The sequence below is a fragment of the Polypterus senegalus genome, chromosome 18 (genome assembly GCF_016835505.1).
Source record: "Polypterus senegalus isolate Bchr_013 chromosome 18, ASM1683550v1, whole genome shotgun sequence".
Taxonomy (NCBI): Eukaryota; Metazoa; Chordata; class Cladistia; order Polypteriformes; family Polypteridae; genus Polypterus; species Polypterus senegalus.
This window is the reverse complement of record NC_053171.1, coordinates 61354318-61372298: the sequence shown is the minus strand read 5'-3', so window position 1 is coordinate 61372298 and position 17981 is coordinate 61354318. Positions and strand designations below refer to the sequence as shown.

The 17981-nt window shown below is 37.5% G+C and overlaps 1 protein-coding gene across 3 annotated transcripts in view; it reads right to left on the bottom strand.

Moving 5' to 3' along the window:
• The window catches only part of actn1 (actinin, alpha 1), a 192799-nt gene that overhangs the window by 70107 nt on the left and 104711 nt on the right, over positions 1-17981 (bottom strand). For all 3 annotated transcript variants that reach the window (XM_039741933.1, XM_039741931.1, XM_039741932.1), the window contains exons 7-8: positions 12538-12619; positions 10260-10345 (exon numbers count right to left, since the gene is read on the bottom strand). In XM_039741933.1, coding sequence (XP_039597867.1) covers positions 10260-10345; positions 12538-12619 — 168 coding nt within the window. The remainder of the gene's footprint in view (positions 1-10259; positions 10346-12537; positions 12620-17981) is intronic.

The window sequence follows — 17981 nt, the reverse complement described above, 5'->3', positions numbered from 1 at the left end:
AAATCTGAATACGCACAGAATATACTGCACCTCTAAACCGTTATACTAACACGTACATTAAGGAGCTAAACCACATATAGCGATTATTGAACATAAAATGAAGAGTAGGTATAGAAATGACTTACTCAAAAGGTTCTTTGTCAGATAATGGCAGCTCTGGTCTGTCATCACAGTTTTCTGGCCTTCAACACTGCCTTAGTTATGTTGTTATAAGATTTTACCAAAAGGCTGGACCAAGTAACACGCATTTAATTTCAGAAACGGCTTTATAAAGAATGAGATCATGATTTATCTGGCTATGTGTACATTTTAAATTTGTTCTGATATTTTTTCCTCCTGCAAATGAAAAATAATACTAAAAATAAAAATTCAAACATAATATCTGTACTGTTTAGTGAATTCCAAAATAATTTAGGAAACCTATATTTAAACATACCCTTAAAAGATATTTTTGTAACAAATACTTTTAAAATCTCGTTTGTCAGAGAATTTGCAATGTTTGCTATTATAAGATTTATATTTACACATTTAGCTTGTTAAAAAAAAAATCACTAAAGAGTAATATTTAATGATCCACATTTTTATATGATATATTTTTCTAATACTTCATAACTCTTGTAAAAGAGCCTTTGCTGTGCTGCTTCCAAAGTGTCTCACACAAGTAATCAGACTTTGTTGTTACTTAGCCTGTGTGCAAAATGCACAATTACAAAAGTTACCCGTAGTCAATTAATCTCTGATGTAGACAAACCAAACGGTCACTTAGTTTAAAACTTGCTCGATGTTTAATTGCTACAAGTGTTGCCGTCACCGCCACTGTGTCCATATGTGTAAGTGGAGACGTGCAAGATGGTTTTACCCACAAACCTGAAATGTATCCACCAGTTACAAAATGGATGGATACGTGGACGAGCAGGTGTAGATGTGCTCACTACAATCCAAGAATGACTGCAAAGCTTCTGTTCCTTTATCAGGACTGTGTAGAACACTATATTAAAAGTGATTAATCCCCCTGTCATTTTATCTGCTGTAACAAATTCATGACACTACAAGCTAAACAGGTACAACTTTCATCTGATGCCGAGCGCATCTGATTGTGCTCTCAAAATCGCACAAATCTGTTTCTTAAGTAACTCACAAAGGGATAAAACTGGCACTAACAAAATCCTCTGTGTGTTGGCCTTTTTTTTTTTTTTTAATATGCATGTTTTCCTCATTTGTACTTGACGCATCAGTATTAGCGGGTGAACAACAGCCAGCGGTAATGGTATTGGCGTCGAGCAAGTTAGCACCTAGATAACATACCTTGGCATGCATCTCAGGATGGCACGCATCTAGACGACTCTTCAGGTTTGTGGTGTTCTTTCCCGTGAGCTTCATTCCATGTGGCTTACATGGAGTTTTACTTTCCTCAGAGCTGTAATTAAAGTTGGTCCATATAACCGACCGCTTGTTTCACCTGAGAATCCCATTGGCCGACATAGCAGAGCAGAGGGGAGCAGGATTCTGGCTAACGTGATGACTTCCTGATGGCGCCCAAAATTAGTGTTGTCCAATTACAAGCGTACTTACAAATTTCGAATATTGCACCACTGCATTCATGCTCATTATTTGTTGTGCAATATCATGTTTAATAGAGATGTGTAAAGAGCTTCACATCACTTGCTGTCCAGTCATCTGTCTAACATTTTATGCCATTCACACTGGACAAAACGGATGTCAAATTTAAGCACTATTATCCTTACAGAAATATAGTCTCGCAGTACACCGTGATTATGCGGGAGAAATGGAAAATGAGATTTTAACCATCAGAATGTTTCAAAGTCAAAGTCACGTCAAAGCGAACTTTATTGTCATCTCAACCATATACAAGTATACAGATAGACGAAATTGCGAAGCTCAGGGTCCACAGTGTAACAACATGAAGTGCAAATAAAAATTAAAAATGAAAATTAGTTTATCTCAAAACCTACACTGTTTGTAATTCTATGAAGACACATGACAGAGCTTACTTATCCTTGCAAAAAAAAGTACTTGTTTATTAAAAAAAAAGGGCAGAAATACGTTAGCAAAGAACATATGCTTAATAAATATTTGAAACTTTAAATGGATGAATATACTATTCAGATTTTATTATTTCTAGAATGCAAATGGCAAATAATAAAAACTAAATTCTTCCAATGAGTAAATGTGGTCGTGAGAGGAGAGAGTTTGCAAAAAGGCCATCAATCACTGTAACTACATGAAAATAAAAACAGGCATCTGAGCAAAAGTGAAACATAAGATCACTGGCTCCCTAAACACATGGAAACTAATCAGAAATTTAGTGCTGAATTACTGGGTGAAGGTCATGAAAGAAGATAAGTCAGAGGGAATGTAAACATCACACTCTCCTTAGTCAATAACTATTGTTATTCCAGGATCCGTTTTCTATGTAAAGAAAGTCAAACCACTGCCATTTCAAATAAACATCTAACTCAATGGGTCTTACAAGGTAGTGATAAAATTTAAATTACATACATAAAATAAATAAAAAGCAGATCTGACACTTACCTCCTCATTGTGTTAGAAATAATTTTTTTAGTATTATTTAGCATTTATTGCTTCTAAGCTTATTGAGCCCTTGCAAAATTTTATTGTGAAATTAAGTATAATGTTACAGCAAGGTACAATTTATAATAATGGTAATAATAATTACCTCAATAGTTTAGTAATAACGTTCAAATGTTGGAGCATGTACTACAGTCATAATGTACAACCTGATCAGGGAAAAATGAAGGTTGAAAGGCACATATGCAAAAGGCCTGTTATTCCAGCTGAAGGACAGATCTTGTCACAAATTGGACATGTATTTGACTGTTACTTGCCCTGCACAAAAACTGAATTATGACCTTTTTTGTTTGTCATAAAATGAGCATTCAGAACAAACGGGAACAGACTTTTGATTGGCTAACCGCTAAAGATTTATTTAATGAAAACCATAAAAATCTAATCTAAAATAAATTCTCAATAATTATTTTAGTCAACATAAATACCTGAAAGTGGTCTTGTTTTGTTACATAATCATTTCTAATTGTGTTCTGGTGATTGAGTTTAAAAAAGGTGCAAAAGTCCAGTGAAAATGGCAAGTTTTAGTGATGTTGTTGCAGATTTTATTCTTTCCCAGATATGTGGAAAATCTAAAATTTTATTAGCTTAAATTTAAGTCAGACCACACCCAAAATAACTGCAAGGTTTTGCAGAATTAGGTGTGGTGGTTTTCACGTGATGCTCAAAAACAGACAAATTCGTTTTTGTTCATATAAAAGAATAATAAGATAAGACAGATTCTAAATAAATCAGGTGCCATTACTTCTAAGCAATTTCAGTAAAGCACACTACCAACCTATTTTTGCCATCTAGCACCTGGCCTGGTTACTCAGTTTGGGTGAACAACTCTAGGAGGAGTCCTGGAGGATCCAAACTTCTTCCATTTCACATTGATTGAGGCCACTGTGCTCCTGGGAACACTCAAAGCTTTACAAATGGTTTGATCCCCTTTTTCGCTGTCTCTGCCTCACCACAATTTGATTGCTGAGGTCCACAGGAGTTCCTTGGACTTCATGGATTGTTTGTTGACCTGACATGCAGTGTGAATACATAGACAAATGGGTGTCTTTGCAAATGATGACCAATCAACAAATGGGTGTCTTTGCAAATGATGACCAATCAATTCAGTTTGCTGCAGGTGGACTCTAATCAGGTTCTAGGCACTTCTCAAGGAGAATTAAAGCAAACAGGATGAACCTTAGCACAATTTGAATCGCCACAGCAACGTGTCTGAAAACTTACATTAATGAGAGATTTCAGTTTTTGATTTTTAATAAATTTGCCACTCTCTACAAACATTTTTTCACTTTGTCATGATAGTTAGTTTTTAAGGGTAGACTGGTGGGAAAAATTGCACATTTATCTGTTAAAAATTGAATCTACAACACATTGAAGTGTGTAGAAAGTAAAGGAGTCTGAATACTTTCTGAATTCACTGTATAACAAAATCACAGATATCCTGAAGGCACAATCTCTCCAAAATATAAAAACAAAAGATCTAAAAATAAAAGATCTACACTCTTTCATGCAATTTCCAAAACACACCTGACTTCAAATTTTTCCCATCCTGTAATGATTTTATGTATGAAAAGCTTTCAACCCTAGGAATTAGGCTGCCACTGTTAGAAGTTTGAATTAGTGAAATAATTCCTGTGACAATGTCCTTGTCCTTTAAAAGTGCAGATGTCCGCTGTTTGGGAAGTAATATGACACATGTATCAGTATTCTATATAAATTACGGCCATGTTATAGATCCTGAAAAACACTGGAGAAGGTGTCCATAAGCAGTACAGACCGTGAACGTGTTACTACCGGCAGTCAAAAAGGTAAAATCCACCAAGCTGAGGTAGCAATATAATCATCTGGTAACAAGTGGGTATCACTATACATAAGATTCTGTACCATCAAAAGAAAATATTCAATGTCTCACTTGACAAAACATGCCAATATTGGCTATAGAATAAGCCACAAGAATTTAAAGAAAATCACAGCAAATCTTGTGGGCCAACTTTTCTAAGTGAAGAAAAAAAAAAAACATTTATCCTAAGATTGTAAATCCTCCTGAAAACAACTATCAGATAAGAAAATATTTCCATATCTCATAAATAAAAAGCATTCTGGAAACACCTAACTTTTATATTGAAATGGTACATTGTGCATTCTTCTATCAATAGTCAAGATGTTAAAGATGTTAGGCTAAGATTGCAAGTCCTCATCTTTACTGTGTTTTTTTTCCTTAGTCCAACAATCCACTGATGTCTAATTTGTTGAGGTAGCACAGTGTGGCTTGAAAACGTGCCATATTCGGTGAGCTGCGGAGGATTTCAACTTGGCAGAAAACTCAATATGCACAAGAATGAAGTCTTTGGTATCAGTGCCAAACTTTCTGAAACTATAACTTAATTAAGTGAAAAATAAATCTGTTGCATGTATGCTTGCTTCAGTTTATTACCATGTAAGTGAGTAATCTGAAGCATATAACAATGTTTATTTAAGTGAGCAGCAGCTTTAAATTTATTGTGTCAATCTAATTTTAAAAGAAAAAAAGAACATCTACTCTGATTTCAGTTGTTTGATTTCAGTTTTTATTGATATAGATATATATATATATATTGAATTTCTTTGCCTCTAAGCAGCCTGCATCAACCCAAATCAAATGCACTCAATCCAACTTTTCAGATGGCAGAAGTGCAAACATTAAAAATAAGTAAATGATGTGTAGGCAGCGTGTGTAACCGTTGTGGAAAGCATGTAAATGGTGTGGAATGTTGATGCAAGTGTAAATTAAGATATCAGCAATGGAGAGATATTGAAGGAAGTAATGACGTTCCGCTACTGAGGTGACAATGTTAAGCACAGACAGAGGTGAGAGCACAGCAGCAATACCCAGAGAGGTGCATGGACGAAATTTCAGGAGTGGTCAGCCATTCTGAATTTTTAAGGAAACTCTCTGGAATTGTAGGGTAAAGTTTATGAAAAGCTGTGTGAGGAGAAACTCTGTAGGAAATGCCAAGGTAAAGACAGGAGGCAAAGGAGCACAAGGTGAGGTTGGTACAAGGCTGTTCAGGGTGTGCAGCAGAGGTGTACAGGTTTTTAGAAATGGGTGTTTATATGATGTAGTTGTGAGAAGGGTAGCCTGTATGTGGAGAAAAATGCTGAGAGTGACTGGGTGAAGACACTTGTCAAGATGGAGGATATCGTTGGATATGGAGTCCGATACCCAGGAGTAAACAATTGACAGTCAACTACAAAACTGGGTAAACCCTGTGGTGGTCAGCTGGGGCTGTGCCCAGTTGCGACACCTGGATAGACCAGGAGAGGGACTGTGCCTCCCCAGGACCACGGGAGGGCAGCTGTCCTGTCTGGTTTGGGGGCCACGGAGTCTAAGCATGGAAGCTCAACCCTGTAAGGGCCCGTGGCCACCACCAGGGGGCGCTCAGTTGACTGTGGAAGTGTCGCAGGAAGTCCATCGGAAAGCACCTGGAGTACATCCTGGTGGATATAAAAGGGACCGCCTCCCTCTAGTCGGCAGCTGTAGTCGGTAGGAAGAGGACAGAGCTCAGCAGAGAGGAGTGGAGGCGGTGACGGACATTTTGGAGACCTCGAAGAGGGTGATTGGTGCAGGGGCACCGTGTGCTGTGTGTGGGACATTGTAAACAGTTGCTGAATAAACGTGTGCTTTTGTAGACATGGAGGTGTCTGTCTGTCTGCTTCTGGGGCTGGCTTCCACAACCCGAAAATGAAGATGGTGAAGAACGTGACAAGTTGTTTTGTACTGCAATGAGCTCACATCTTCCTTAGCAGCTAGGACACAAACAAGCATCCACTGTCTGTTGTGCTGAGCATTTGGAATTGGATTACAGAAGATGGCAGGTGAAAGATTGTGAAACCTCTTCATCTTTAGAAGAACTAACTGTATGTCTAAAATCATTTGAAGACCAAAAAATTCACATTAAAAGTATTTTCAGACAAGATCAATATAGAAGACACTGCTAACAAAAACACAAAAGAAAGATTGGTATCCATGTGAAAAACACAGTCTAAAGGAAGTTGCCCACCGAGACTACAAGACTAGGAGACAAAGGAAAACTTCTCAAGTTAAAAGCTGCAGGCACAAATTTCTTTTCATTCCGGAGTCAAACAGCCCACACTCTTTTAATGTGTACTCATCAGGCAGCCAAGTCAGCCACAAAGCCCACTTCCAGAGTCAAATTCAGCTTGCAAAGGGCTTGACAGCACTGCTGTCCTTTATTAAGTTAAACTCAAAATGAAGCAATCTAACAAAGATTTTAGCACGGAAGCAGAAAGACCAGCTCACCTTCTGCGCACCCGAGAAGGCGTGATAGTAACAGGAGACATAGGTCATGATTGCCTTTTCGTCGGGACGCAGTGTGTTAATGATATCTGTGCAGGATGCAAGCCAAGAGAAAGAAAAAAAAGAGGGAAGGAGAGAAAGAAAAGAGTAAAAGTTGGCAGAGAGGAAGACCAAATGATTAACACAGTAGGGGAAAGAGAGGAGGAAGGCAAATCAGTCTCCAGTTGTAGGCCTCAGATGCCCCAGGCTATTGGGATTGAGGCGTCAATGCAGTTTTAAAGGGTGGCACTTATCCTCCCCACACCCCACCTCAAAAAACCCAAACATTCTAAACCCAAAAGCAAAACTAAAAAAAGAATACAACAGATGAAAAGTATAAACAGCTGTCTAATATTGGATAGTTTTGCCTAGGAAAGAACTAATTAAGTCTGTTGTTTGTATATAGTGGTGTCACATGGTGCAGAAGGTAAAAATTAACAAGTGTAATAAGACAAATTCAGTCAGGTGTCCACTTCACAATTGATGCATCACTATATAAGACTGCTAGAGCAAGCCCCATCTCTGATTTTGTCACTTTACTGTGAAGGACTTGCCTAGAATTGGCCAAATGGCATAATTCTTGCTATCAAATAACCAGAGGCACTAGCAGCAGACCTCACAGAAGCTGCAGCCTCAGTGCCGTACTTCTTGTGTCTGATCCTTACAGTGTTGCAAATGCACACTGTGGACAAACGTTGCTCTGGTTATCCTTTTTAAATCTGCGCAGAACTCTATCACTTTAAATTTAATATTCCTGCATTGCTCTTCAACAGCCATCTACATGTGCATCACTTGTGTCTCACTAGACTTAAAAGTTGGCTCTGCACTCGAGTTTTTCTAGTTTAGCACAGAATACTGATCTCGCCATATTTAGAATTCACTTTCCACTGAATGAATGTTCTCAAGATGCACTGTTAACTGTTCTAGGGTTTTTTTATTATAAACATAAGGAACAGTGTTTAAATAATAAACCAAAAGCTATAATTAATGTAACTGTATGAATTGTGTGAAAATTTTGACAAAATTGGGGTGAAATTTTTGACAAAGTGTACTTTTCCTTAATTATTTCAAACCTAGTCTTGCCAGTCACTTTCTCGGCTAACATTCTTGGAATACATGTGCAGTACACACATAACCGGGCACCAAAGATATTTCCTGGAAGTAGAAAACTTAAAGCTTCTGATTTCTGTGAAATGTTTTATTGTGCTTTACTGTAAAAGCAGGCCACACAATTTTACTTCATAAAGAGTTCAGTAACCCTGTGATAACAGACAAATAAAAGGTAGGGGATTTTGCTAAATAACAAAGGTTCATAGGTCACAAAACTTATGAAGTTCTTGCCACTCCTTTTTCCACATTTGCCAATACCATAATTGGATCGGTGCTTTGTGATGGACTGAAGCACAAAACAATATTTCAATAGTAAGCTGCTGTTGGTTTTATGTCAATTGCCGGCAAGAGATTGGCACGGCTTCACACGGCTACACCACCAGCCATTTTTAAGAGACAGACTAGACATTTTTCCTTATTTATCCATTTTTTAGGCCAAAGTCCACGGCTGTATTAAACTGGACAATGATTAGCCTGAGAGAACTATGTTCATTTTATGTAAAATGTGCTAAAGATAAACTCACTAACCCAAGGGACGACAATACTAAGAGGCTTTTATTAACAGTAGCAATAATTTAGAAATCGCTCTAGAATAGTTAGATGAGCATAATAGTATGAAAATAAACAGTGTTTTGAAAATAAGCTACTGCAACACTTCGTCCATTAATTGATATAACTCTGGAGTCATATATTATTTAACCACATGATATCTCTTCAGCAAATATGTAATTGGTTTTCAACAGGTTAATGTTTAGAGAATGCTTTGGTGGTAAACATTATGAAATTTAAAACAAAAAATAGAAGCCATCATCATGAACTAATGTAACAAACGAATCCTAAATAAACTTAATCTCTCTTCTGAAGCCTTCTGGACCCTATAATTAAATCAATGACAATGATAACAAATACATACTGATACTGTTAAGTGTTCAATCAGAGCAAAGCCATTACCACTATAAATTTTAAATTCTGGGAATCTAAGATCCCACCACATTACAAAATCAGTAAAGCAGCACACTGCCACCTCACAGCTCAGAGATGCTGGGTTCAACAACCCTGTCATCAATGTTCAGATGTTTTTCTGGGGTTTAAGAGTCCTTTCTCTCACATTACAAATATGTGCCTGTCAAGTTAACTGGCAATTCTAAATCATCGTCAAATAAATGACCCTGGGTGTGTGCCTTATGTTGGGTTACTTGGTTAGAAAACAAGTAAGTAGATTCAACATTCAACAAGAACCTCATCTTTTTTGGTGATGGCTAGTAATCTATGATGCCAAACCACCATAAAACAAAGCTCTGTTGTTAGCCTTTGAAATCACATATGACCACTATGCAGATTTATACAACTGACCAAAGTTCAAATTGTTCAGTTTCAAAATGCTATAGAAGTTCTTCTGGATAGTCAGTTGGTTAGCATGTGGACTGACAGCATCACATACCAGAGTGTGGCTCTGGGCCAGGCCACAGTCTGTGTGGAGTTTAACCATTCTTTCTAAATCACCATCATTTTTCTCAGGTAATAAAGTTTATGTTGACCTTTGTTGTTAGGTTGACCAGCTACTCTAAATGAACTTTTTATGTGGCAAGTGTTAATGTGTCCATGTGTCTAGCAATACTCAGGGTTATGCCTCATGCCTAGATTCAACTCATAGTGGCACTATAATGCAAAAAATATTTAAAAATAAATAAGATCTTTCTGTAATGTCACCTTTCCTATGTCAATTTACAGCATTTTCTTTTCTTGTGCATACAGATAAAAGTACTGAAGCAAACATAAGGTTCAACGCATTCCACTCAACATCTCCCTCTAACTATGGGCATGTAAAAATGGGAGGCTGGCTAATTGCCTTTAAAAATGCTTAGAACCGCCAGGATGACCTGCACAACCGAGTTAACAACACAGTTACTGAGTCTGGGGAAACAAGAGAAAATGATGTGCCAGCCCTCACCTCCCTAAAGCTACCAGAGAATATCCACATTGCTAATAAGCTGAAGGGAGAGGGGGAGGATTCAGGGAAACTGGAGACTGCTTTTCCCAGCTTAGATAAGAGTCTTCCCATCATGCAGTTGCAGAAGATGCCCATGCTGAAAGCAGAGGGCCCTGGTAGAAAGGAACTTGTGGCTGGAAGGAGAAACGAGACCGTTAGAAAGACATGAGACATAAAAAGAGGGTGCAGCAGGGAGAGAATTGCATCCGGGGATACCTTCTGGGCGCCAGAGAAGGCGTGGTAGAAGCTAGAGACGTAGGTCATGATGGCCTTCTCATCTGGTCGCGCAGTACCAACGATGTCTGTTGAGAAAAAGGGGGAGGGGCACATTAAATGGAAAGCGGCGTTGACAGAGCAGAAGCTGACAGTAAAGTCACAACTTTAAGCAACTTGTTGCAGAGATAGTTTTGTGTCAGTGATATATTTTTGGCTGAGTCAAGAACTGAACTCCTACTTACTGAAAGACAGGAGTGCAGGAGAAAGAAGCGAATGAAATTGGGATTTAGATGATGCTCAATTAATGAGAATGACATCTTAAAAACATAAATACTTTATCATTACAGGCATTTTTTGACTTATCTGCTCAAAACAACACTATAGAATTTTAAGGAAGAAAATATGGTTAGCTGCAATATGGTATTAAAACACAAAGTGTGCAAATCTAATAAATGGGGCCACAAATTTAGTTAAAATACTGCAGCAGTGCATAACTAAATGCTTACTCATAAAGGATTGATTGGTTTGGTATTTTTGAAGTCCAAGTTACTTCTTAACGTAGCATATCTTACATTCAAAATTGTCCTGCTTCAAAGTGGACATATTCAGAAAGTTTCTAGTGTTTTATTTTCCAGTGGTGCTCCCTGCCCCAAAGCTTACATTCTAAAACAGCATATTAGGCAAGATAGATATTTTTTTTAATTTATGAACACTTAACTTGTGAACACAATTTATTGTGGCAAATGAATATATGCAAAGTCTGTGACTTTTAAATACCATAAAATCCTAATCAGTACAGTATTTATATAATAACATTATGTTAAAGGAGACAAAGTCAAAAAGCCTTCCTTGAAATCATCTGCAATAGAATATGGTGAAACAATGATCAGACATGCAATTTAAGTTACATACAACTCCAAAAATATTGAAGTTTCTTTCTCCCAGGCATTTTGAAGTTGGCTATTTTTACTTTTCTCTTTGCCATACTAATAAACTAGTGATAGCATTTAAGGTTGAGAACACTCGTCTGCACCAAAATCCTCCTATGCTAAAAGGTTTGGTGTTCTTAGATTTGAGTGTGCTAAATCCATTTATAAAATTAGAATTTCTCTACCACAGACTGTTTCTGTGAGATATCAGATTCAATGGAAAAACAACATTTTGTAAAACACTGCTAATTATTAAAAAATAAATTACTTTTGTTTTATGCTCCAAGCATTTTGCACGCTCAGAATATTCTGAAGTATATTTTGAGCAGGAAAATGGCAGTCTTCCTTGTTCATAATGTTAACCAAAGTGGAAAAAAAAACCAAATCAAGAATGTTACACATTTTTTGCTCTCAATCAGTATGTTTCCCTCTCTTCTTAATCCTTTAAAATAGCCAACTATTTTAAAAAGAGGGTTAAAAATATTCTTATTGACCAGAAATGAGATTTTTTGTTTAAATGTCTTACAGAAATATGCAACGTCAGTTTGATCCATCCATTGTCCTGAGCAGGTAATATGTAAGTAAACAGTAACAGAATAAACAGCCTTCCTTTATTGAGGAATACAAAAAAAGGAAAGAGTGTGACAAAATTTTCTTAGAAACACAAATGAGGAAAATTACAGGGAACTAGTTGATGGGCTTTTCTCTTCCCATCCAGCATTTGGGTGCAACATGTTTTTAAACATCCATTTCCTACATTCTCTCAACATAAGTAGAGGTTCTACCAAAACATAACTAAATGGAGAACCTTTCAAGCGTAAAATGGACTGAGTCCATATTAGCAGACATCTGTTAGTTATTCCACTGTGATGTAAGATGATAAAAACTACCAAGCAACTGTTTAAGTCACCATTATATTTAAATCAGTAATATGTGTAATTAAATAATATCAAATTTATTTCTCTAAAATAGTGGGGGTTTTTTTTTTCATTTTAAACCTCAAATTTCTTGAAAACTGGATGCGATAATGCAATTCTGTTGACAAATATGAATTTAGCAGAGACAAATCTATAAAGAGCAGTTAAATGAAGAAAACAAAATCTGGAGACCAGTGTTCTCAAAAATCTTTTGATGGTTAGAATTTTATAAAAAAAAATCTAAATCACGTCACAAGTTTGACCCACAGAAGTTTACTGTTAAATACTCTCCACATGCTTTTTTGAAGTAACAATAATACATCCCTATTCCCTAGTAAAACGCATCTAAATACTCTCCACATGCTTTTTTGAAGTAACAATAATACATCCCTATTCCTTAGTAAAATGCATCTCCTTTTAAGAGGTACTTACCTTCAGCATCCAGCATCTTTGGAATGTCAAGGTACTTTTCAGCCACATCAAATGCAGTGTTCAGATTAGTCATGGGGTCATCCTGAGGAAGAAGCGGGAAAAAAAAAAAAAGGTTACACATCAGGACCTGCTCTCCTCTATCTACTCTAACATGTAGTGATAATAAACTGCATACAGCTGAGCCAATAAGAATTCTGAGAATAAACATCATAACCATGTGCTTTTAGATCACCATCAGAAGGCACTATAACCAACATTATGGGAACCAATTGGCCTGTAGCTACTATAGAGAGGACAGTTGTCAAATAAGCCTATTAGGTTTAAACCCCACCAAATCCTAAAAATACTTTCCTAAAGAACTTAATAGAAACGTATAAACCATGTGTCATGTATGTGGATTGAGAGGTAAAAACAGTATTTTATTTTTTTTATAAGGAAGGCTAACATTTTATGATAATGGCAAAAAAATTAAATCTCCATATTTTCTGTGACTTTGGTGACAATAATTAGTAAGTATTCTGCATCATTGTTTGTAAAAGTCTTATTGATCTAGCTTGGACTTGTTAATAGGATATTAATTGTAGTTTACTAATGAGATTAACAGAAACAGCAGCAAAGACAATAAGGTCTTACTTATTTACATAAAACTGAAGCAAAATACCACAAAAACATTAAATTCACCAGAAAAAGTATTACTGTATTCAAACAGTGCAAACATGAGTAAACAACTGCATAGCGGCCTACAGGATTTACACAAAAGATCAACAAAACTATTATAATGACAGCATTTTAAACAGACATTTGTTGTTAATTTAAACAAAATGTGAATCAAAAGGGAATAAAATACTTATAATAACTGAACAAAAGGGCTTGAATATCACAGTCTGTTCTGCTCTGCCGTAAGATGAATTGTGCAATACAAAAGGCAAGAACAAAAATCTACCATAATGTACTATTGTGTAAAAATCTAAATTCAGTCAAATACTGCACAGGAAAGAACTATAGCATTTGTAAACAAGTTCTGTGATATACAGTATTACACAAAGCTACAAAAAAAACAAACCTATAATATTTTTAAATATTCTAACTTCTGTCCAATATTGCACAAAGATATCAGAAAAAAATAAAACTCTAAAATTCTACTGAGGAAACTTCAAGTTGTGTGGCAGAAACACCAGTCTGTCCACAGCATGTGGCTTCAGAGCAGCAGAGTTACATGTTACAGTATTTCCTCTGGTGCTGAAAGACCCCTCAGAAGGACTGTTCTAGGCAGGGTTACATACAGGTATTTTTTTTTTGCAAGTTTCCCCAATTTATGGAAATGTAATTCTTGTGTTCTCCACCACTCAAGTAGTTATTACTGCCCACCGCAGGTATCATCAAGTAGCTCTTATTCTCTTTTTCTGCTGTTTTTGTGCAGAGACAAATCTTCTCTGAATTCCTGTGTTTTTTTGAAGAAGCTGCCAAAATACTTTTTTTTTTTTTTCTTTTTTGCTCTCTCGCTTGTGTCATCACCTGCTCCAACTTCTGCAACCATAGGGGTGGGATGGAGTGGGGCGAGGAGGTGGCCATCTGCAAAAGTGTTTTAAACAATGAAAGGAAAACAAAAGTGCTTTGGAACTGAGGACCCCAAACCAAGACTATATGTGAAATGAAACGCGCCCAATAGGCATAGGCTTCTTACTGAAATAAAATTAATCAGTTTGAACAAATTTCCAACATAGTTTGCAGATTGCCATCTTTTAAGCAACATCAGTCTTTTCAAAGTCAGACCACCTCCATGTGAGGAAGGGATGTTCCACGTCTTGCAATTAAATTTAGCGACGTGGATTGCGAGGCTGTTTGCCCACTCGTTTTTATGCTTAACTTGTAGTGTGCTGACCGGTCAACTCTAGGCGCTCACGTTGCACATACGCAGTAGTCTATCCTGTTAAGTTACATAAAAGGGTGAATTTGCGGACTCTCAAGGTGTGTTATTGTTTTTTGCAAAGTGAACGACATACTTGATAATTTCAGCTCATAAATCTTTAAAACAATTAAATAATTACTGTAGACGATACATGTCGCACACTCCTATTGACAAAGTATTCCTTTGATACTCACAGTAGTTTTGGAAAAACAGATGCAATGGCAAACAAGTGACTTGCTTTGGGTTACAGAGCATAAGGATTAAACTGGAATGTTTGAACTTTGCAGTCCTAATCCTTAGTCACTTGATATGCAGGGGTAACTTAGGTAATAAAAAAAAAAAATATGGCCAGAATGTTATTTTCATCTACACTAATAAAAGGCAAAGCCCTCACTGACTGACTGACTGACTCATCACTAATTCTCCAACTTCCCGTGTAGGTAGAAGGCTGAAATTTGGCAGGCTTATTCCTTACAGCTTACTTACAAAAGTTAAGCAGGTTTCATTTTGAAATTCTACACGTAGCGGTCATAACGGTCGACAACGTCCGCCATGTTGAACTTTCTTATTTATGGCCCCATCTTCACGAAATATGGTAGGCGGTTTCCCTGCGCTAACTGAAACCAATGTACATACTTATTTCGATGGTATGATGCCACTGTCAGCCGCCATATTGAACTTTCCAACGTCACTAATTCTCCAACTTCCCATGTAGGTAGAAGGCTGAAATTTGGTACTTATTTCGGTGGTATAATGCCACTGTCAGCCGCCATATTGAACTTTTCAACAGTCTTTGTTACTTATGGGCCCATCTTCAAGAAATTTGGTACGCGGGTTCCCAACGCTAACTGAATCCTACTTGCGTACATATATTCGTCCATAGCCTGCAGCTCGGTCACCGTTTGAGGCGGCGTTGGGTCCCCCATCCCAACGCCTCCCACGTTGTTGGCTGCCTTCCTATATAAGGCCGTCCGTCGCTCCAGTCTCTACATTCCCTTCCCTGCTTCGCCTCGGGATTCACGTCTCCCTGCTGATAACTACAGCCTTTTTATTTAATCCACGGCTTCTCCGCTGTTTTATTGTTCATTTATTACGATTATAGTTATTGTGTAGGTATTTTAGACTTACTGTACATTGTTCAGATACCCATTTCCTTTATCATTCCAACCGTACCCGCATTAACATGTCTATCGAGGTGATCACCATCGATCAAATAACTGTCACTTACCAAGTGGTTTCCATGCCCGGAGATAGCACCTACCTTTTCCATTCTCTTTGGTACATATTGCACGGCCATATCAGGCTCACTCTTGATATCCGGAGGAACATTGTGTCTTATGTATTGAATGACTGGGACAGGTTCAAGGTGTGGACTGATGGTACAGGAGATAATTATACTACACAGGAGCACTATAAGAGTGAAATGCTTAAGCCCTTCGCCTATACATCTGCATGTGAGTTGATGGCTTCCGCTGAATTGTTCGGTTATCGCTTTCAAGTGTACTGAAATGGCCAAATATTTTACAACTTTGGACAACCGACAATGCCTTTTAAACATCTTAGATTCACAGGTGATGATTTCAGTAGTGGACACTTTGATGTTTATGTATGTTTAAACTCTCAAAAGCTGGATGTGAAGTTATCGATGAAACTGGTTGTATACTTACAACGCTTGACAGATGCTGAATGTCACTTTAACACAAGTCCTACAAATACTGTCGTAATTGAAACAAACCATGAAACTCAAACCGATTATTACAGCAGCAATCCAAGCTGTGAGATCTGAGACAAGATTGCTTTTCACATGGCCAACTGTACATTGCATGCTTAAGAGTAAGCTCAGCACACAGCTTGGTCATATTACAACCGGAGGGCCGAACTCAAACTGTGGTATACAAAGAGATCCTTAACAAATAATTATTGGTATATTTTCCCTCAGTTTAAAAAGGTTTCATTTTCTTCTTAGTAACACTTTTATGGCAGTACTTCGCCACTGTGAAGCGCGGGTATTTTGCTAGTTCTTAATATAATACTTTCAGAAAGACATTACTATAAAACTACAATGGCACAGAGAAGTGTATGGATAGGGCAATGCAGACAATCTAATGAAAATCCTCCATGGAGCACATCAGTGTAACCTTATTTTACGATACATAGTAATATGAAGCTGTCTCATCTACCATCTGTTAGTGACTGTATCCCAGCTGCTTCAGTAAATGTATTATTACATTACATTTGATGACCAAGAAAATACAAGATATCAGTTTAACCATGAATGGGAAAATATGAAATAGAAGCCGAGGAAAATGGTGAAATGTAGTAGCACAAGTCCTTTGGTTGTACATAATGTGACAGATATTTAGCATACAGAGTGCATAAAAGTAGGAATGAGACAAAAGCAATGCTCAGCCAGGGATGTTTATGAAGTGAATCATCTACATTGGCAACTAGATTATCCATCCCCCAAGGTTGACAGTACCCTCTAAGCGTGCATACTTAACAGGAGCTCTCCATAAAGCGACCAGGCAAAAGAGCAGCTACAAAACAACATATCTGAGTTCCCAAAAACCAGCAGGCAGCAGCAAGATCTTGGTTGTGCAATGCAGAGAGGAAGTGGTTCAAAAAGCTTAAGGGGTTCACGTACAGTTAAATGTGAGTTCAGTTCCAAAAATGTTCAAAACGCTAGGCACGGAGGCCTGACAGCTCTGCTATTCTCAATGGACATTTCTGACTTTGAAGGACCAATGAAAATGAATAAGAGGATAGCCATTCTGCTGGAGAAATACAAACATGAACTGGCTTTTTAGTCAGGCTCAGTGAAGGAGCAAATTTCCCTTCTTAAAAAAAAGTCAGGTTTTCAGTGTACAGTAATCCCTCGCTATATCGCGCTTCGACTTTAACGGCTTCACTCTACTGCAGATTTATATGTAAGCATATCTAAATATATAACACGGATTTTTCGCTACTTCGCGTGCTCTGCGGACAATGAGTCTTTTTACTTCCTGTACATGCTTCCTCAGTTGGTTTGCCCAGTTGATTTCATACAAGGGATGCTATTGGCGGATGTCTGAGAAGCTAACCAATCAGAGCAGACAGTTAAGTTCCTGTGTGCTGAAAGGCTCAGCGATGAAGTGCCGAATTCGATTCTGCGGCGTTAACCAGGAAGTCTCGTCTCGCTCATTCAGCATCAACGTGTTTCATTGCGTAAAGAGTTAACTTTTGTGCTCTTTTGTGTTTATCTTTGTGCATAGTCAAGCCCTTCATTATGGCTCCAAAACGATCTGCTCCTTATGTGATATCGGAGACACTCGATATCTTTAAAATAATATTTAGGTTTTACTGTATGTAAACAGTGTGTTTAATATCTAAGAGAATACAAAGGGTTTATGCTGTATAACTGTGTGGGGAATATTTATAAACAGTGTGGGAGTGTTAATAAGGGCTTAAAATATATAAAAATAACCATACAAACATATGGTTTCTACTTCGCGGATTTTCACCTATCGCGGGGGGTTCTGGAACGCAACCTCCGCAA